Genomic DNA, 23589 nt, shown 5'->3' on the forward strand with positions numbered 1-23589 from the left:
TGTGTTTCTACTTAATCATTTTCAATCAGAAAATCATTAAGAGTATAGATAATGAGGTCTATTCATTGAAAGTTTATTTTGTTCTATCATTTAAGAATAAATTGTTTTTCACTTGTCACTGCTGATCAATTAATTAAATTTAACTATAGCAAATCTCAGTTGCACTTTTGAATGTATATTTCTTACTGAGATAAATTATCTAGTCTAATTTTGACTGGAAAAAATTACTTTAGTTTTGTCTTTAATTTTTCACTATTCCATTTAAACCACTGATTTTGATTTCTGTAAACTGTGGCTTAAATAGATCATTATATAATGGATTTTATTTAAGGATAGTTAATAGTAGTATTATTAAATTTGAAACAATATGACCAAATATAAAGATTACGTTTCATACACAATACTTAGTTTACTAAAAATATTCTCAAAAACTATACAGGTACATATTTGTGAAGAGTTAACATTTAACTACTTAATAGTTCAAAACTGTCCAGAGAATTAACTTGAATGTGCACTTAAAATAGATAAATTTCTTGCCCAAGATGCTCAATAAACCAGTAATTCATTCAGAAATACTCATGTTCGAAATCCAGAGTATTACTCCATCGAGATCCAAAATCATAACTTTGAATTATCTGAGATTTATATATTTTTGTATAATATGCCAAATGATGTGTAACTGATGTAATTTATTAAGCAAATGAAATACGATTATTTATACAGAATGCTATTTTAATTAATTAATAATAATAATAATATAAGCAAACTGCAGGTAGGTAAATGGCAGGTGTCCAGTAAGAACCTCACAGGTTGCCAGATAAGTTTTATAAAGTCTAAAGAGAATTCTTTGAAATAGAGCTGAAATTATTTAAAGTTTTAAAGTGACCTAAAAAGTAATAAGTTGCCCAAATATAGTAATCTAAAGCCCTACAAATATCTCAATCTGCTACTCATAGCCAAATCTTCCAATCCTGAAAACCAGCCTTATTTTATGAAATAAGGGAATAAAGGGTAATCCACATGTGTGGTGACACCCAAAAATGTTTTACTATTAAAGTAAAGCCATATTAACCAGATTAGAGTTGTTCTTGGTCTATTGTTCTTATAGAATGGAAGTACAAAATAAATGAGTTAACATATGCATATCACAATTTGGACAGAATTTTCACTTTGAATTTCAAAGTAGTTGTGTTTTGACTAATTGAATTATTTAACATGTAAATCCCTATATCTCTGGCAGGGACAAAAGTAGTTATGAACTAACAAAATTTCGAACTATCTGAGTTTGAATTAATGTAGATTTCCTGTATTAGGTTACAAAATGAAAGTCTGTGTTCTTCATGGCATTTTTATTTAAAAATAAAGCACTGATTTAATGTTGAAAATTTTATTATTTTTTAAAATATTTTGTAATTTCTATTCATAAAGTCAAAAATATCATATTTTAGTTTTTATTATTCAACAAATTTTATAGATGTTTGTTTCTTTACAACAATTTACAAGTATTTTGAGTGTAATGATAGAGAACAGAAATGCATTTGCTCTTAAATAAACTAATAAACAAAACAACCATCACTTTAATTAACTTAAGTGTTTTTAAAAACAAGAACTAAACTGAATATTTTGTAATAAATCATACTGTTTTGATATTTGTCAATTTTTATACTATTATAATATTGAAAATTTATGTCAGATTTTTTTTTTATGTACTTGAAAAATTTCGTCTGAGTGATGGTTAATAGAAAAACAAACAGAAAAATACTGAACTACTTTTGCTCATTGTTAAATTATCCAAAATGAAGATAAATAATAAAGCTTAGAATGGCATTGGCAATTAATAAATATTTTAAACTCATCAAATGCAAAAGTAAATTTTTGCATTTTGTTTTTATAAAATTAGTTGCTATTCTTTACTACTTCATCTTCATTTAAATAATCACTATTAGTATGCCTTGCTTGATGACTTTGAAAATCTTTGTTCCACAGTACTTGCTTGCAGAAGTCACAAACAACAAAGTCGAAATCCTTCTCTGCTTCGCTCCAGGTGCTATTCTTTGGTACAGCGCCACTGTTTTCTGCCTGTTTACGACAGAATGAAGTATGAACTTTTAATAATTCTTGTTGTTTCTTAATGTCTGGTAGTAACACTAATAATTCAGATATTACTTTCATGAAATTATCCTTTCCTAACATTTCAAGGCATTTTTCGTGATATTCCTTTGCAGAAATCTGACATTGTCTGAATTGTCCAGACAATGCTTTAAATTCCATAAATAGAGTTTCGTTGCTTCTTAAAAGTTTCTGAATTTCTTGTATTAGTACAATGTTTCGATATTGAAAATCTGGAGGTTCGATGTAGTTATGATAACTTGAGGAAATATTAATGTTAGGCACAGAATTGGTTTGGACAGAATTTTCAGTTTTAAAGCCAGGTGGTGGAACAATATTTGTAACAAAACCTGGTGGAGCAGAAATCTTTTTTTCCATTTGTGATGGAAGTTCTGGAAAATCACTAATGGCTAAATTTTTAGTCTGTTTCAAACACTCATCTGAATCACTATTTTCACTATTTTGATTGAGTTTGCTGATTTTTAAAGAATCATACAATTCTTCAGTATTTCCATTTTCACATAAGTGATTATATTCACTAGTCACAGAATTTTCTTTTTTGTTTTCATGTTCGCCATTCATTTCTGATTGTTTTAATTCATTTTCTAAAAGTAAACTAATTGTCTTTGACTTCTTCTTTTTTGATTTACATTTAACAGTAATATATGGTTGTGTCTGCTCTCCGTTACTCCTATCTGATGTCTCTTTTGAAACAGGTATCAGTAATTCCTGCTGTTTTGTTTTCTTTTCTTCGGCACTATTTGAAGGAAGTAAAATATCATTATTTATCTTTTTATTGACTAATCTCTTTACTGAATTGACTGCCCCATTGTGATATCCAGTTGTACCAGTGTAAAATTCTGTTTTTGATGATTCTGTCCGAGATAACGATTGCATTGAATTATTGTTATTGCATTTAGAATTAAAATGATTTTCTTCAACTGAAAGATTTAACTTTTTTGGTTTGGCAACTTTAATGGAAACATTAGTGGCATGTCGAGTTGGATTTTTCTTACTATTTTGACTATTAAAATGAAATAAAACTGTTTTATGTGGTTGATTTATAGGATGCCTAGCAGAACTAACTACAAGTTCAGAAGATGATGAGGCAGAACTCTGTCCTCCTGGAAGGTGAACAGATGATCTTAAGGCAGGAAAATCACTATCATTTGGCCCAATTGTTTTTTTCACCACCCATTCACTACTTGAAGATTTCATGTTTGTATCCTTGTTCAAACAATTAGCCATAGTTTTGTTATTAATTTTAGAAGTATTCTGACCTGATGCAGAAGCAGACAAACTCAAACATGGGAACTGCTCTTCACTACAAGTATCCAAAGATTGTTTAGATTTTACAGTATAAGATTCATTTCCAAAATCTGGACTGTCTGTTCTTGTTTCATTTCTGAAAAAATTCATATTTATATGTTTTAATACAAATGTATTTTAATTATATTACAATCACTATCATAAATAAAAAATTCTGCATATATTTTATCTGAAAACCCAAATCTTAAAATATGATCTTATATTATTTGTAATTATCATCATCTACTTACCGAGAGTTCACTGGTTGATACGTCTTATTCTGAGGTTCATACCTATCATGACGTCGGACCCTTCCTTCAGAATGTAATGATAATGAGCCTGAAATAATTAAATACATTAACTTTTCATTTATAATTGAGAAATTATTTTATAATTCTAAAACAAATTATTTGTCCTCTTCTACTTTACAGTGGGTGATCGGTTAACGAACATAATCCGTTCCAAGACTTTGTTCGCTATCCGAATTGTTCATTAACCAATTATCAATTTACCACAGGTTTGTACGGGAATTTGATTAATTCGTTCTGGAGACCCCAAAAAAATAAAAAAATACAGTAATACCTTGAACTTATGCAATAGATGGGACCAAGCGATAACCACGTAAGTCGAATTCGCGTAAGTCAGTGTATAATTTCACAATTTGTGTAAAATCCAAGTTGAATGTATGTAAGCTAATAAATGTTCTCATTAATCTTATCTCATCTTTTGATTCATTCACAGTTACAAGAAATCACCACATAGAGTTTCTCAAGTCTCTGTAGATATAACAAACACAGAAATAAACAACACAAAATAAATTGTAGCTATGTGTTGATTCCGCGTGACACGTCCAAACACGTAAGCTGAACAATAGTGTGGGGGGAGTAAGTAATCAAGAGCTGCGTGGCGCTCAAACAAAAGACAAATCAAAGAGATTTGAAAATCGCGTAACTCAGGCTTCGTGTAAGTCAGGGTAGCGTAAGTTGAGGTATTACTGTATATACTTTCTTACTATGTTCATTTTTATGTAATAATAAAAATACATATATACACAGTCTTGCATTTGTATTAGTTATGTTTTTTGTTTGTGGGGATTAAAGAATCTGTCTAATGTCAATTGCTTTTCCCTCTTCTTCAGGATTTTCAGAAGTAATTACAGTAATTGCATTGTAATTGTAGAGATCCCCAAGCTTATTAACCTCAACCTGGTTTGTATGCCATTCTAAGACCATTGATCTGACATCCCCCACTTCTTCAAAAGATCTTTAATTAATAGCAGATATCAGCATTAATCTTCTTTTTCATAATAAAACATATCTCGCTGAGTTTCTTGGTGTTCTGCACTCAAGAGTTCTTGGCATTCTGTCATCGGATCTGTTTCAGGTTCCATTATGAGTTCTTCAATGTTCTTTATTTCTCAGAAGTGATTTTTGTTACTCCTTTAGCTGCTTGAGTCTTCTTAATTATACTGTATCCTTCTTAGATAAGATTGAACTGCACCCTACTGTAGATTTGTTCAAGCCATACTGCCCAGCAACATCAGACATCTCGTGAAAAATAAAAGCCTGGAATTACAAGGGAGAGTTTCAAAGTTCAAAGGAATACTATCTGATCAGTATATTCCGGGTTGAGTGTCGATGTCGACATCTCCAGCGCTCCAAAAAGTTTCAAATTGTTGCCTGAAGACAAGGGAAAATCAATCGATATTTGCTATTTTTGTCACTTCTTTTTTTATGTTTGTTTAGTGAAGTGTTCGTAATCTGAACATGTATTCATTGTCTGATCATAAAAATCTTTCGCGAAAGTGTTCATTAACCAATCACCCACTGTATAAACTTAATACATAAAAATTCTCACTATTATGTTGTGAACTGTGTGGCCTTATTGTAAATTCAAGTTCTAGAGTTCGAGCTTGTTTTGCTTGAGCCTTGCTTAAATTTTTACTATGTTGAACAGCTTTGTGAGCTTTAAAATCAATTTCACTTCGAAATGCTGCAGTAAATTTTTCATCGCGACATGTTCCTTCTTCACATAGATAGTGTTGCTGACGGAAATGATTACGGAGATATTCATAGTCACTGAAAAAAATAAAAAAGATAAAAAATCAGTTAATTCTTAAAAATTTAAATCCTAAAACTTAAAAAATATACATAATAAATGTACAGGTATGTCAATAAGAAGTTAGAAGTGTTTATATGATAATGCTATAGTGTGTAGTTTCAACTTAACCAGTCCTTGCCAGAGAACGGCAAAGACTGGTTTAAGTTGATCTTTGACCCAAACTGTTCTGGAATGTATTACCATCTGGAAATTCTTGCGGTTAAAGGAATGTACTCTGGCTGTTTTATACTGGGAACAGGGTATTAGTACATGTGCACTCAACCTTTGAGAGGAATATTACAAGTGTTGCAGTTGGCTATAAATAAATACTTTATCTACAGCAATGATCATATCAGGTCAAATAAACTTTGCTAGTAACAAATGTTTACTTTAAACTTCTTTTTCATGTTTAAAATGTGTCTTCAAAACAATATTATGATGGCAGCATTCAAATGAAAAATAATTATACGTTTACTGCAAACATTTTTCTTAACTTATTACTACTTAACAAAACCTAATAAAAAAATTAAATTATTTAAAATTTTTCTCTTCATTAAAAGAATTCTTAAAATGTAATTTCAAGTTCATGGTGCATTTTAAAATCATGGAAACATGATAAAAATTTTTGAAAATTGTATAATCATCATCAGATATAACTTTTGTATTAGTCATAATGCTTTGTACTTACTTTCTTAGTTTCTATTTGAATTTTATATTCTGAAGTATGATGATGATTATATAGCTAGCTGGAAGCATGAGCTATTAAAACTTAACTAGCTTAATGTGTGGATTATTTATTTTTAAATCAATTGTAAATTACATTACAATTAACACACAAAAAATTATCTTATAATATGTTGCTATAAAATCTAATTACTTCATTTAGTTTAGAACAGGGCTTCTTAAACTATGGGTGTGTGAGATTTTAATGCAAAATATTGAAAATAATTTGTGAGAGTTTGAAAATGGCATGCTTTATGTCATAGGTTTCGTGAGTTACACTTTGTGTCACTTCTAGTGATGTGCCGGATATCTGTATCTGTATCCGTATCTGCGGATATACATTTTTAATGATCCAGTACATAACTAGTCACTTCTGGTGCAGCGAGACAATGATTCAGCAACACTGATTGTAGTGTGAACTAGTGTATTCAGTGTAGTGCTTTTCAGTGTATTCAGTTGTCTCTGTTCCATTGTAACACAAGAGTGAACTGTGACAGTACACCATTATTGTTTTTGCAAATTTGTATATAATTTTATTTTATATTTTTTTTGGGTCGCGAAAAAAAATCACAATCATAAATGGGATCATGAATAAAAAAAGTTTAAGAAGCCCTGGTTTAGATCATTCTTAATTACTGTACTTACTCACATATAGGACAAGGTGTGACTTTAAAGATCAAAATAAAGAAAATTAGATTTATTAATATAATTGTAATTTTATTTCGTTTAATTGCAAATAAAATATCAAATGCATGTATTAAGACAAACAACCATGTTTTCTTGACCAAATCTATCACATTTTGTCTACTCAGACTCATTCTCCAAAGCTTTGTTATAACTCTCCTCTTTCTCACTCTCATTCCACAAAGCATCATCCTCTGATCCGTCTAGTGAATTTGAAATGCAGTATTTCCTGAATGATTTTGCTATCAGCTCTTGAGGAATGCTTTTCCATGCACCTGATACCCACATTGCAAAACCAAAAGATTATAATGAGCATGACCAGAAAAAAGTATATTTTTAATGATTCAGAATGTGCAAATTTTCATTAAAAGTACCAATTTAACAAATATGAAATAACTACATTAATAATCATTGTTAAGTGACTAGCTATTTTCAGACCATCTCTTTGAAAGCAACATTTACCTTGACCTCAATAGCATCCTGCTACAATGGCAGCATGAATATACACAGTTCACAAAAATTATTGCAAAAATGCAAAGAATCTTTTGCTTGCACATACAGAACAACCTAGGTTTTTGAAACAGTGAAAAATGAAAAAACCTCATCTAATACATGAGTAAATACAGTATTTTGCAAAAGTTCCTAATTAATTTTGGTTAAGTATAAAACTATCCATGTATCAAAAAATATAATGAGAGAAAAAAAGGCAAAAGATGGAGAAAACAAATTTGATCTTTCTTTTCATTATAAAATAATTTTAAAAAATTCTTGTAAGTCAACATATATTAAAAAATATTCCACATCATTTTTAGCTGGCTACATTATGTTAAAATTACATTGTCAGACATAAGATACTCTCCATACTGATATGATGTTCTGCTTCATATTTAATTTTTTTTAAATTTATCATCTATTTTTATTTTGATTAGAATCCTTCAAAATTAGTATAAATTCTTTGTAAATTTAAAAAAATATTAGTTTAAGTTATATAAGCTATGATTTTTTAAAACCATAATACCATATTTACTCGCATATAAGACAAGGTTTTTATTCAATTATCACAGCTTCAAATGCCTAGGTCGTCCTATATGCGCAAGCAAAAGATTCTTTGTTTTTTTGCAAATAATTTTTGTGAACTGTGTATTTGCATTTTTTATGGGATGTATTTAAAAACATAAGTATTTTATCTGGGTTGTTTGAATCATCCTTGTATATTGTCGGGAGTAACGATGAATAGTAATAGGAAAAGAAAAGCTTTTGAATTGAATTTCAGATTGAAATTCCAAAATCACACGGGAGCCCAATATAAGTTTTAATCCATTCCCACATGAAAACAGATAATTATTCAGAAATCAGAATTCGGAGAAACTCATAAGTATAATCGACGGAGAGTGGATTTGACTGTTAAGAATTAGCAAAAAATGGTTCCTGATTGTCGAGCTTTACATGAACAAATTATGTTGTCGATTTTACAAGATTTTTCCTTAAAGTTTAAAATGCCAGTAATTTTTGCAGGACAATGTGTGCATTTACATTCATTTGATATTTTACTTGTGATTAAACAAAATAAAATTACAATTGTATTAATAAATCTAATTTTCTTTATTTTGATCTTTAAAGTCACATCTCATCCTACATGCGAGGTCCTCTTATATGTAAGTAAATATGGTAAAAAATTTTATATGAGTATTGTATGTTATTTAATATTAATTTTCCATTATGTATTTTTACTTTGAATTCAAAGTTTCATCAAAATATTGTATATTGCAATGAAAGACTATGCTTGTTTTTAATAATTAGATAATTTTTTCCATTATATCTTATCATTTACATGTATTAAATTTCTGTGTCTTAACCTTTTTTACCAATGCTAAAATTAAAATTAATATTTTTACTTTAAGATATTTATCTTTTTATTCTTTCACTACCAAGGGTGATCAGTTATCCAAAATTGTTCTGTCCTAATTATCTCATATAACTGATGCTCTACTGTATTTAAATTACTTCTTAAAAATTTGCAAAATAATATTCACCTTTCCTGCCCTTTTCATTTTCTGATATATGAGTGAAAAAAGTTAATCAATTTTAGATCTATGATATTTACTGATTTAGTAATCTCTTGTAAGTCTCCTTTAATCACATTAATTCTAGTACTTTCAGATAAGATTGAAGTTTTTACATCTAATCTAGAATTGCTTTATATAAAATAAACTACAGTCGACCCCCCTATAATGCAGATTCGTATATCGCGGCAAAAAATTGCAACCATATTTGTATAAAGATGTTAAAAGAGACTCGTAAAATGCAGTAAAACGTCATTGCCGACTCGTGTTGCAACAGGATTGGTCGAATCTGGATCAATAGTGGACGAGCAGCAGAACTACTTACGCTATGGAGAGTTTAGGCAGGTAAGTTGAGTTTACTATTGTCTGTACAGTATATAAATTAGGTACTGTAAGTCTAATACAGTACTGTAATTTTATACATTTCTTGTGAAAAAAACATTTCTTATTCAATGGCCATAAAAATTATTTCTATTAATGATGTCTCCAAAGTTCAATGAGTTCAATAAGTTATTTTTCTGCGAAAAATAACTTATTGAACTCGTTTTCTGATAAGTTATTAACTTACTGATAAGTTAATAACTTATTGAACACGTTTTCTGATAAGTTATTTTTCTGCGAAAAATAACTTATCAGAAAACGCGCCCGCCGTTTGGTGCGTACTCCACAATTAAAACAAGTTTAAGCAATGCCGTCGTCAAACGGTGCACAGTCGGTAAGTAATCCTACAGTTTTTTGTTTATAGCATAGTTTATACGGATTATTCCCAAAAATTATACGTTTTTTGGAAATGTTGAGTCAAATTAGTCTAGAATTGATTAATTTTATGGAAGAAAACCTTTCAAACAGCCGTAGTCTGCAAACTGCACATGTGCTGGGCTGTGAGTGGCTCATGTATTTAAGGATTCCTACAACGTGAAATTCTTATAAAGTGGAACATATCTACCGCATTACATGGGGGTCGACTGTATATCCTTAAGTAATGCTGACCAATACTTATGAATTATATAAGGTAATTTTTGTTTTTGACTTCAAAAAATTTGTTCTTGTAATATTTATTCTAATCTTACTAAAATTGTTTAGTTTTCATGACATGTTAAGTTTTTTAAAGTTGAAAGTTCAGTATAAAATAAGCATTTTAATTAACTTTGAACTTAGTTATCTTAAGTTTATCTATTCAATTGCAGAATTTTCTCCTATTACTCATTTAATAGTGTATAAAAACTGACAGTTATTAGTTTAAAATTCTCTGTTAGCAAAACATCCTGTACATTTCCTAATCAAACAAGACAGCAATTACATCCATTTTCTTACATGCAGTCTTCTAATTGTTTATCAGCAATGTTAATTTTTCTATTTATTTTTCTGTATTAAACAGTACAGAAAGAATTTCTAACTTTTTAGAATTTCAGCAACTTCTTTAACACATTTATAATTATTTTGTATTTATCTTATAAACATTAACTTTATTTTTATACAAAAATATATGAAAGATATTTTCCCTCCTACTAATAAAATCAATAAATAACAGAACATTTCTGTAAATCTGTAATTTAAAACAATAACAAAAATTCAAAAATCTTTTCTAAGTAAATGAAGAACAATCATATTAAAATCAATTTATGTCATGGAAATTTAATGATTTTTTAAAATGTTATAAATATAAAACAGTGACTAGAAACTGAATGAATATATATATAATGTAACACTTCTATAAAAGCTGAAACTAGTCTAGATTGAACAACACTAAATATTTTATCCAGCAACACTGTAATATATTGTCCTATCACCATATCAGGTTATCCACCAGTAATTGCCAGACTTTTGATAAATTTCCTTTTCTTTATTATTAATACAATGACCTGCCCTCAAAGTAAGGAATATTTCACATGCTTCTTGTGTTCTCACCTTAAAAAGAGTTTTCTAAACCCATATCAATTTTGCTTGGTCCTAGCATGCCCACCTTGAGCTTGCTTGATATTTGAGCCAGAACCGTAGATGTCACCAATAATGAGGAATTCCAATGGGCAGCCTCTTTTAGAAGACATTTGCAAGCTGGTAAATTAAATCATTGGAATCTAATTGCATAATAGTATTATCTACAAATATTTTGTTGATATCTTAATTATATGGAAAATCAAGCTGAATATCAAACAGGTCATCAATAATTTTAATAACCAATATGGCTTAACTATTAAGTAAGATCAAGAGAGTCACAGGCAACTCACTTTTTACACCTCATATTACTTTTTACACAGATATATCAAAAACAGAACCAAAAGTCCTTCATTCCTTTCAGATCTAATGATACTCCATCCTATAAAACAGCTGTGATTAAAATCTTCGTATACAGAGCTATACATACTTAAGAAAATAAAGTATATTTAAAAAATAGAACAAGCACATGGCTGCAGCACTAGAATAGCAAAGAAAATGGAAGATAACATTGCAATGTAACAAAGTAGTATCCACATTAGAAAGACTATCTCAAAAATATTTAAACATTAGATTATGACACTAGGCTTACTTTTGCTTATAAAATGTTAAACACACAAAAGCTAAAATAACTTATCAATGCAATCCCAGAATCTTCAAGCTACTAACAAATAGCAAAGATATCATCAGTAACAGCTTAGCTCCAGGAGTATACATAATCCTAGTACAGTATGACAGATTTAATTGAAGATAGACTTAGGTAGGTGTAACAAACAGATCATTAACACAAAAATATAAAAGAACATAAATATGACATTAGTAAAAATAAACTCATTAGGTGCTGGCTCAAATAGCAAGTTAGCCCATGTATGCTTAGACCAAGTAAAACTGATATCGTTTAAAAACACTCTTTCAGCTAAGAATGCTAGAAGCATACAAATATTCCTTACTTCAAGAGCAGGTCATTGTATTAATAATAAAGAAAAAGCATTATCAAAAGCCTGACAATCACTGGTAGATAACGTGATATGGCAACTGGACAACATATAGACATCAAGGATAACAGACTGGACAACAGCAGACATTGAATATATCTATGACTTATGCCATGTTGTTATAAACTGACAACCCTTTTTTTTTGCTTTATTTTTATTATATATGTGAGATTCTGGGGATTCCCTTATCTTTCTGGTGAGGGTGGATGTATTAACAAACAATAGTGACTAACGAAAGTGTCACTATCACACAAAAGTGTTACAAGACTTAATGACATGAGAAAAATAAACCTTCATCTAAATTGTCACCCATCCCATGACAATATCTCATGACATTGGCACTCTTGTGACAGGGTACCTGACTTGGCACCTGATTAAATTCCCACACCCAATGGAGATATAACAGGTCCACACCCCATCGTTGGGACACTCATCTGAAAGATTATCTTCTCGGCTCATCAACCTGCTAATCCACTTCCTGCTGTAAACAAAACAGTCTCAGCCTACTCAACCAAGAGGTATTATACTTGATGGATTTATGTGAAGCCTCTCTCTTGGTCAAGTAGAAATAAGTAGATTAGAAGTTAGATTTTTGACAATCAAGATTATCTTCAAGAATACTGATAAGATGGTTATCTATGTACAGTACTTAGCTATATGTTTAACTATGTTTGTCCTTTGTACATAGTTATTTGAGTTATTAAACCTATTGTTAGTTTACTTGGTCTCGGAGTACATTTCTCTGATAGCCTGACGCTTTATCACCAATCTCACAACCCTCCCCACTCGACATTTAGATATAGCTTTTATAGCTCTTATTTGAACGCATCTTTAGAAGAGCAGAATGTAATATTTGCAAGTTAGGATGCATTAAATTTTATCCTAACTGGTGTCAGGACTTGACATCAAAGTGATCTCACAATCCCGATGACAACTAATAGATAACGCCATCCACCAACATTGAAAAAGGGGTTTAAAGTACACCATTCAACCCCCAGCTTCTCACAAAGTCGTGTCAGGGTGGGTGTTTGTCGATAAGGGTGTCTGTACTAAACAGGTTGTGTCTGCCATAGACAGGTTCCTTCATAATTTTGATTTGTGGATAGCAGGGATAACATAAGATATAACATAAATTTTATTGTTATGTTGTTTATAATAAACAACGTAACAATAAAATAGATAATCTTAAAAAGGCAAGGGTAGTTTATAAAATAGTGTAACTGTCAAAATCCAAAAACTTATATAGGTGAAACTAGTCATTTATTGAAAGTAAGATTAAAAGAGCATGAAGCAACTATTCAGCTTGGATACAGTAACTCTCTGTGGTACACTCACACAAAAAATAAAAAAAGGTCAAATTAATAGAAATACAGTAGAACATCGTTTATCCGAATCAATTGGGGACTGGGGTTGTTTGGATAACTTATTTTTCGGATAATTGATTATGTACAAAAAAATATATTAATTTATCCCATGTTGACATTTTTCTCCATTGCGTGTTGCTTTGCATTGAATTTTCGTCGATGTTAAACCTAACGTAAACTTTTTAAAATAATAATCGTGGCTATTGTATCGTTAAAAATTATTTCTTTATTTCTTACAAACGAAATAAATATATTGAAAAATATAAAAACCAAAAAATATAAACTTTAGAAGTTGATCTAGTATCAAAAACGTTCGATTCAGCAAGACATACAGTCCTCAGAAAAACACCATACAAAAATGCCAGGGCTGCCAGCTAAAACACACACACCAACAAAAAAAAAATATTGGAGTAGCCCAAGATATAGCCAAAGATTGCAGCACCACAGCACTAGTGAAAATTTAAATTTGCTGACTGGAATGCTTGAAAGGTTAACCAACATTTCGGATAAACGAAAATTTTACATTTAGAAAAAGATGATTATAAAAGAAAATTCAAGAAACATGTACAAATAAGAAAACATACCAAAGAAAATTTAGTTAATATTTCAGATGGTATGTTAATTGGCCCTCAATGATACAGATTAATAGAGAGCACTTCAACATGTTAAGCATAGTAATAAAAGCACAGTCCAAGATCTGTTGTATGGTTTGTTTGGATAAATTAGAATTACTGGATAACATCTTTTGTTGGTATGTCTTTATATGTCATTGTTGTTCAAGAATTTAACTGTATATAATTAATTTTTAATACCACATTTACTTGCATATAAGAGGACCTCGCATGTAGGATGAGGTGTGACTTTAAAGATCAAAATAAAGAAAATTAGATTTATTAATACAATTGTAATTTTATTTTGTTTAATCACAAGTAAAATATCAAATGAATGTAAATGCACACATTGTCCTGCAAAAATTACTGGCATTTTAAACTTTAAGGAAAAATCTTGTAAAATCGACAACATAATTTGTTCATGTAAAGCTCAACAATCAGGAACCATTTTTTTGCCAATTCTTAACAGTCAAATCCACTCTCCGTCGATTATACATATGAGTTTCTCCGAATTCTGATTTCTGAATAATTATCTGTTTTCATGTGGGAATGGATTAAAACTTATATTGGGCTCCCGTGTGATTTTGGAATTTCAATCTGAAATTCAATTCAAAAGCTTTTCTTTTCCTATTACTATTCATCGTTACTCCCGACAATATACAAGGATGATTCAAACGACCCAGATAAAATACTTATGTTTTTAAATACAAGAGGGTAAGCATCCCATAAAAAATGCAAATACACAGTTCACAAAAATTATTTGCAAAAACACAAAGAATCTTTTGCTTGCGCATATAGGACGACCTAGGCATTTGAAGCTGTGATAAATGAATAAAAACCTTGTCTTATATGCGAGTAAATATGGTAATTTTAAATTACAGTATGTTATATTATATTAACACTTAAGCCTGGACTCCACATTACCTGAAAACAGAAACTCAGAAACAGAACTGAAACATATAGAGTTTTCATTTCAGTTATGTTTTCGTTTTAACTCAACTCCACTAGAAATGCGCCATCTGTTGGTCAGTTCTGTAATTGTCGTAGAGTCAAACATGGACGACGCTACGGATTTTGCCACGATTTCTCTGCAAAAATGTAAATAATCTTTGAATTATTTACATTTTCTGTCGTACAGACATCTGTATTTTCTAACTTGTTCGATGAAGAATTTCAAATCTATTTATTTCCTCGTCGTTTTCGCTACACTTTCTGCCATTACGACAATCAAACTACACGTGACTAATGCACGTGACTACGCGTCACAAATCCTTGCGTTTTTATTGGTTGCAGTACGACAGAAGCGTGGGACGAAAACGGAAAAGTTAAATAATTTTTAACTCTGCTTTCGGTCTTGTTTCTGTCCAACAGAACGTTCCAAAACCAGAAGTTTCGTCAGTTTGGCTTTCAGTTTTACGATTACGTCGCGGATTCCGGTAATGTGGAGTCCAGGCTTTATACCCGTCTTCACTTGGGAGAACCGATATGCACCCACTTTAACTGTATTGAATAATGGAAATATGTAAGTTTTTAAAGAAATTTTTAGATAGAATTATATATTTTTATGTAATTAAGTGTGTTAAGCCATTGTAATTTATTTTATAAAAATTTTTCATTTAAAATAGTAGACTGTTGTCTATATTCATGGAAGATAAATTTCCTTTTTTCTACAATTGTAATTTATGTCTTTATATGATATGTAAGTGGTTTGTCATGTAAAAAATCTGTTTTCATGATATCTGAATAATGTAATGCCCGTAATTATATTGTCATTTTTTTCACACAGCACTGAAGAGCGGTTGGGAACTTAAACCAACCCGAAATGCATTTGTAGTCCAATTTACAAAATAAAGCTGATTCTAACCAGAGAGCTGTGAGATCTTGCTTTTTTAGATTAAAGAGACATTATATATAGAAAATATAACTTTTTTTAAGAACAACTTAAATTTGAAATATCTCGGTAATTTTTTTTACAAAAAATAATAAATAAATAATAATTTACCTACCTATAAAATTTATTTGCTAAACCATCTGCATCACAGAAATGACAGAAATAATGTTCTCGTCGAAGGTGTCTAAAGAGTTCATCACTATCGACGTATCTCTGATCACAGAATTTGCATAATGGATGTCCACGATGTGAAGTATCATCTTTATCTCCAATTCTTCTATGACGACCTAATTCTTCTCTAGTATAACATCTACGTTCTGAAGTAAATATCTGCAAAATCCATTAATTGTCAACAGATCAATAAATTTCAAATTAAATATACAGAAGATAAATTAAATAGCTTACCCGTAAGTTTTCTACACACAATTCGCAGAAAAATAATTCATGTTCTCTACGCATGTGATTTTTTAAATGTCCAAAACTATGAAAACTACATCTCTGGTTACATATTTTACAGCTATGTTCAAGCAATTTTTCATAAGCTCTCCGACAATAATTGTCTTCAAAATAAATTTTATATTTTTTATCTACAGGATATAAAACTTCTGACAACTCATTAAAAGTCTTCTTTCTTTGAGAAAATACAACCTATTTTTAAAAAATTTAAAATAGAAGTTACAATTTGTTATAAATTTAAATATAGTATTTAATAATTAAGATTTTTAAAACTATAAAACACAATTTTGAAGTAATGTTGAGATTCAAGCATCTGTTTTACTTATTCATCTGCTGTAACTATTATTAACAAGACCAAAAAAACTTATCAATTATATATTAAAGTACTTGAACTTAAACCAAAATCCAAAAGCATTACATTTATTTATAAATCATTAATTTAAAATTATAAATAATTGATAATTTCTAATGTCCTAAACAATAATCAATCATTTATTTTAATAAATAGTAATAAATTTAAGCCAAATATGACTGATAAGAANTAATGGGGATTGACTGGATGGCCAAGCGGTCAAGATATATGACTGATAAGAAATGACAGTATTATCTAATTGATTTTTATAAAATCAATTGTTAGTCAAATCAGTTATATGCTAATTCAATAAATACATTCATATTTCACTCATAACTTAAATATAATTTAGGCTTCTGTTCTGCTTATGTACTTAAGTTATTGATATGCAATAAACTGAAATATTTCTTGGTGCATTAACTATAATTACAAATAACAAAAAATATTCAACAGTACTGAAATTCAAGACTCATCTTTCCTATAGACATGTTTGTGTAATGTGGAATCATAATAATCACATTTTATCTTTTCATAACGGGAAAAATTATTATAAATGCTTTTCCTTATATGGAAAAAGAAACATTATAAACAATTTTTCTAATCATGAAAGAGTAATAAGTATGAAATAAAAACAAAATTGTTTTATTTTGATATCAAGTATTAATTAATCAATCAATGCATTTTTAACAGTAGTTTCAATCCTGTTAACAGATGGTGTTTTAATTGAATTGAAACTACAGGTAATCCCTGTATAACACGGTAGTTACGTTCCAAAAAATTGCCATGTTATGCGAAACAAAGAATTAGTACGAAAAGGACGGTTAGGTTCCAAAAATTAAAAAACACGCTATTATATTTTCATAATTAAGATAAATATATTTATTAAAATTTTCTTAAGTGATACATATTAATATAAATTAAACAATGTTTTCTTTGTCATCACTAAAAGCACTATTAACCGAAAGCATTTTATTTTTGGCAAGTTATCGTTATCCTCTGAGCATTTTTCTGCATTATTTTCAGATTCATGCTTTACCTTTTGCAAAAAGTGTATGTAATTTTAGAGTGCTTGCTTCTAGTTAAAAGATCTTTATAAATTTTCTTATATGGTGCTAAGCACTTATGGAATAAGGGAAAAACATCTGGCAACACCAGAAGCAGAAGCGTCGAGATCTGGCAAAATTGAAACAATTTTCGCGAAGGACTATGTGTATGGAGACGAGAAAAGAAAATTTACACACTGAAGTACTAATAGTTCACGAAAATTATTATTTTCGTGAACTATTAGTACTTAAGTATGTAAAAATTTATTACATTTCATGTTGTACAAGGGTTTTACCCATTTCTCGAACCGTGTCAGAGTGAATCCGTGCTATAAAAGTACCACGTTATACAGGGAATGGTACCAATTCTCGAACCGTGTTAGAGTGAATCCATGTTATACGGGGGTTACCTGTACTGCAAAGTAACCGTAACGGCTTACAGATACATTTGATGATAACTCAGGATATCTTCTATTTGAAGTTAAGACCATTTACAAAAGTAAATTGAATATTATAACAAAATAGTATGGTGAGAAAATGTAACCTTTGTTTTTAATGTGAAAAAAGTCAGATCCTCTAATAAAAGGCTGACATTTGATATCAATTTTAACTTTGTGTGAATTTTTATTATCTATTATTACAGTAGAGCCTCGATTATCCGACCCCTCGGTTAACCGACCATCCTAGTCGGCAAATTTCAAATGTCTGCTATTGATGTGGCTCTACAATATTTGGATATGTCTTGGCTACTTTAATATTATTTTTACGTGTTTTAGCTGGCAACACTGGATCGACCATGAAAGGGAGCCAGTATTTAAACGAGGCTTAATTTTATAATTTTTAACGATACAATAGCGATGATTATTATTTTAAAAAATTTTTGTTAGGCTTAACATCGATGAAAATTCAACACAAAGTAGGTTAATAGCAATATACTAATATACTAATTACATGGGATATAATAATATACTTCACTAATAATGTATTTTTTCATACTTTTCGGTTATCCGCCCTTTCAATTATCCGACCAACCCCAGTCCCCAATTAGGTCGGATAATCGAGGCTCTACTGTATTCATCATTTTAATGACTTTTTTTCTTCAAGCTGTTTTAACTGTTACTTCTGTGGTTGTGTAAAGGATAAAGAAAAGACCTGAAAATCTTTTATTTTTGTAAATGGCTAATACTTGAAATAACTGTAATGAATTCAGTCTTACTGATAAAGTTTATTTGCAATTAGTTCTCAATGTTTTTATTGTAATTTTTTTATACAGAAAAATGCTTTTATTCATATTTTGTTTGAATATACAAGGGTATCATGTATATAATATTTTTGATTTAATTAAATTAAAAGTCATGATTTCAAGAACTATTCCTCTGTGTCAAGAAACTCTATAAAAATTGATACCATTGTATAAATGTGATAGACAAAATTAATCACATAATTTTTGTCTTTATTATCTTTACTAGAGATTATGATTTTTGCTGAAAATATATGTATTACTTTAACTATAATTCAAAAATGGACAGCATGCCAATTGTTTAATAGGAGAAACTTCTTAACATATAGAAAAATAATTATTGTCAAAAGCGCTTGTTGATCTAGTGACATTCATTTGTAATTTAACGCCTATATGTTAAAAAGTTTCTCCTACATATTACTTTACTGTATCATAGTAACTCTGATATTTAATAAATAAGCATCTTAAGTATATATATATTTTAGTCAAATTACCATTACAGTGGGTGATCGGTTAACGAACATAATCCGTTCCAAGACTTTGTTCGCTATCCGAATTGTTCGTTAACCGATTATCGATTTACCATAGGTTTTAATGGGAATTTGATTAATTCGTTCTGGAGACTCCCCAAAATAAAAAATATAGGCTATACTTTCTTACTACGTTTATTTATATGTAATAATAAAAATACATACGTACACAGTCTTGCGTTAAACTGAAGAAACATGACTAATAAGTCATGTTTTTTCAGTTTGAAAGGGTTAAAGAATCTGTCTAATGTCGATTGCTTTTCTCTCTTCTTCAGGATTTTTCGTAAGTAATTAATAGCATTGCAATTGTAGAAATCCCCAAGCCTCAACCTGGTTTGGATGCCATTTTAAGACCGTTGTTCTGACATCATCCCACTTCTTTACAAGATCTTTAATAGCAGATATCGGCATAAGTCCGCATTTTCAGAAGAAAACATATCTCGCCGAGTTTCTTGGTGTTCTTCATTCAAGAGTTCTTGGCGTTCTTCTGTCGTCAGATCCGTTTCAGGTTCCATTATGAACTCTTCGATGTTCTTTATTTCTCAGATGTGATTTTTGTTACTCCTTTAGCTGCTTGAGTCTTCTTGATTATACAGTATTTTTCTTAAATAAGATTGAACTGCGGCCTACTGTAGACCTGTTCACGCCATACTGCCCAGCAACATTAGGCATCTTCTGCCCACTCTCTACCTTTGCTATTATACTCTCACCTTTCGAAAAGAAAAACAGACGCAAAACTTAACGAGTGCCTACCCGACAGTCTCGCGAATACATAAAAGAATTGTTTTGTCAGAAAAATAAAAGGCTGGAATTACAAGGGAGAGTTTCAAAGTTCGGAGGAATACTATCCGATCGGTATATACCGGCTTGAGCGTCGATGTCGACGTCTCCCACACTCCGAAAAGTTTCGAATTGTTGCCCAAAGACAAGGAAAGTCCAGTTGGTATTCGTTATTTTACGTCGCTTCTTCTTGTTTGTTCTGTGGGATGTTCGTTATCCGATCATGTGTTTGTTGTCCGAACATAAAAATCTTTCGCGAAAGTGTTCGTTATCCGATTTGTTCGTTGTCCAATCTGTTCGTTAACCGATCACCCACTGTATATTTAGGATAAAGAAACATGTACTTCTTATAATGAATTGCTTATTTATTTATTTATGGTTCTTATTATTCTTCTATTAAACAATTTATATTTGCAAAACTAAAGCAAATGTTTTTTATATATATATATATATATATATATACACACACACACAGTGTATGGTACCATTGGTACAACAGTTTTCACATATAGAGAGTATGGACATTCTAGCTATTGCAGCTACAATGGATATGCTGATGGGAATTGTTGAAGCTCATTTAGTTTCCAAAACTAGTCAACATCATAGGGAGACATGTCAGGTGAATAGAGGGGGATAATCAAGGATTGCCCAACACCATTTCTGTAGCAATGTTGTTAACACACCAGCAATATGGAAACAGCACTGTCAAGTAACAAAACTAGTTATTCTTGCATGAGTGTAGGTCTCTTGTGGAGAAGTGCAGGTCACAAGTGATGTTTACAGAATTTCTTATACAATTCCCATTCTAGTTGCAATAGAGTCCATTACTAACGAATTTCATTGAGAAGAACATTATTAATTAAATCACTGCAAAACAAAGAAGTGATTATTAACCAATAATGTAACTCTGTAGAGATAAAGTATCAAGCAAGGTTACAATGCCAAATTGTTTGATCTGTAGTCCAAATTGTTTGAGCTATAATGAAACTTTTAATGAATTTGTTTTTGTTTAAAAATATGACAAAAAATAAAATAAACTTTATAATTAGAAAAATATCAATTTGAGTATATAATATTAATTTGAGGTTCTGACTCTGCAATAGAATGAAAATGGAAACAGCATCTACTAGTAATTTTGCAAGTATAACAATATAATACATAAAGTAAAAATTAAAACTTGGCCAATGGTATTTAATTTTATCACAGCTGTAAATAATGGAAAAGAAAAACAAAAGCAAGAAGTTTTTCTTTGTATATTCATAATATTTTTATATGTATTTTAAAATTAAATACCTTTTTAATTTTTACTTAATGTGTTTTTATTTTGTCATCCATAAAAATCTTTTATGATACAAATAAAAAATATGAAAATGTTGCTTATACTTATGATCAAGACCAACAAAAAAGCTCAGATGATGATACTTTGTAAAAACACCCTGGTTTATCTGAGATTAATATTAAATCAATTTCAATTGTAATTGTTAATTAATTATTGATTGGAAATAAATTATTGATTGCTTATACTTTTGCTAACTTCTGGAACATTTCCCATGTTTTGCATTAGTCCTTTGTTTCATATAGCATGAATTTGCATAACAGCACTTTTTTGGAACATAACTACCATGTTATACAAGGAATACCTGTATTTGATGAGTTCATTAAATATCAACAATATAACTATTATTTTGAACTTATTTTTATTATTGTATTTTATAGTTATTCTATTCTTCTAAATTTACACCATAACAAGTGTCTTCAAAAAATTTTAAGTTTAAAACTACACGATAAAAGTATCTAATTATTTTACATCCTCTATATAGGGTATCCCATAAGTCTGGAATCATAGAATAATCTATTTATTTTTTAAAAGTAAACCATGGCACTGAGTAAGAAGGAACAAATTCTAGTTATTTTGATGACGGAGACCTGCAGTCAGTGAGGAATTTCTGAAGAGTTTAACAAGAAAAGTTACTGTGTATGATTAGTGAAAAGTCTGGATGCAGCCTGTTACACTCTTCAGTGATCTCACACTGACTGCAAGTCCTCCCATCACAATAACTCAAATTTGGTCCTTCTTACTCAATGACTTGCTTTATCTTTACCTATGTTTATTCTTTACAAATAAATCAACCTAATTCTTATGATTTCACTTATGGGACACCCTATATAAAGCATACAGTCTCTTCATTGACCTACAGACATTCAAAGATTTAACTCAACTAATCAGCTATATTTTATTTTAAACCATGAAACATTCAATTCAAACTACTTTCAGAGCAAAAACTTTTAGAAAACAAGTGTTTTTAGTTTATAAATATCCCATCATGAATCAGCATGATAAATATCAAGTGAAGATATCAATCAGATTGCTACTAATAGACTGCTAATAGAATAAAAAGTTATTTCAGGCTGGTCTTAATTATTTAAAAGCTACTAAAATATTGTTCATATTGTGGTGTTATTGATAACAATGGATTTCAGCTTGGCTGAAATCCATTATCAGCTTAGAGAGATATACAAGACAATGCATGTCCCATCAAAATGTCACAAAATGGTGTCAGAGATTTGCAAATGGACAAGAAAGCCACAGTGGCTATCCAAGCTGCTTGATAATATAAGTCAATATTGCAAGAATTGATGAACTGATTCCAGATAATAGGTGTATCACTTTGTAGCAAATTTTACCTTTCAGCTTGATCTAGCATATAGAACCATATAACACATTGTTCATAATAACCTATATTAACATAAGGTCATGCAAGATGGGGTTCTGTGTTCATTAATGTCTGACAACAAGCATAAACATTGCACTTTTTAAAATGATAATAAAAATTAAAAATGACACCATAGATAAAATATTCACATGGTTTTTATTAATGGTTTTTACAATTTTCAAGGGATAAGTTACATAAAGTAAAACGTTTATTAATAAGGAATTGTTGAAGCTCATTTAGTTTCCAAAACTAGTCAACATCATAGGGAGACATGTCAGGTGAATAGAGGGGGATAATCAAGGATTGCCCAACACCATTTCTGTAGCAATGTTGTTAACACACCAGCAATATGGAAACAGCACTGTCAAGTAACAAAACTAGTTATTCTTGCATGAGTGTAGGTCTCTTGTGGAGAAGTGCAGGTCACAAGTGATGTTTACAGAATTTCTTATACAATTCCCATTCTAGTTGCAATAGAGTCCATTACTAACGAATTTCATTGAGAAGAACATTATTAATTAAATCACTGCAAAACAAAGAAGTGATTATTAACCAATAATGTAACTCTGTAGAGATAAAGTATCAAGCAAGGTTACAATGCCAAATTGTTTGATCTGTAGTCCAAATTGTTTGAGCTATAATGAAACTTTTAATGAATTTGTTTTTGTTTAAAAATATGACAAAAATAAAA

At 29.9% G+C, this 23589-nt stretch overlaps 1 protein-coding gene across 2 annotated transcripts in view; it reads right to left on the reverse strand.

Annotated features, from left to right (window-relative positions):
* Positions 1–394: 394 nt before the first annotated feature.
* LOC111627001 (E3 ubiquitin-protein ligase ZNF598-like) overlaps positions 395–23589 on the reverse strand; it is a 39080-nt gene continuing 15885 nt past the window's right edge. For both annotated transcript variants that reach the window (XM_023370540.1, XM_023370538.1), the window contains exons 2-6: positions 16189–16431; positions 15899–16113; positions 5275–5495; positions 3669–3756; positions 395–3514 (exon numbers count right to left, since the gene is read on the reverse strand). In XM_023370540.1, the coding sequence (XP_023226308.1) occupies positions 1897–3514; positions 3669–3756; positions 5275–5495; positions 15899–16113; positions 16189–16431 (2385 nt within the window). In that variant the 3' untranslated portion in view covers positions 395–1896. The remainder of the gene's footprint in view (positions 3515–3668; positions 3757–5274; positions 5496–15898; positions 16114–16188; positions 16432–23589) is intronic.

Source organism: Centruroides sculpturatus, unplaced genomic scaffold (assembly GCF_000671375.1).
Source record: "Centruroides sculpturatus isolate CEXI.00-Female unplaced genomic scaffold, Cexi_2.0 scaffold445, whole genome shotgun sequence".
NCBI lineage: Eukaryota > Metazoa > Arthropoda > Arachnida > Scorpiones > Buthidae > Centruroides > Centruroides sculpturatus.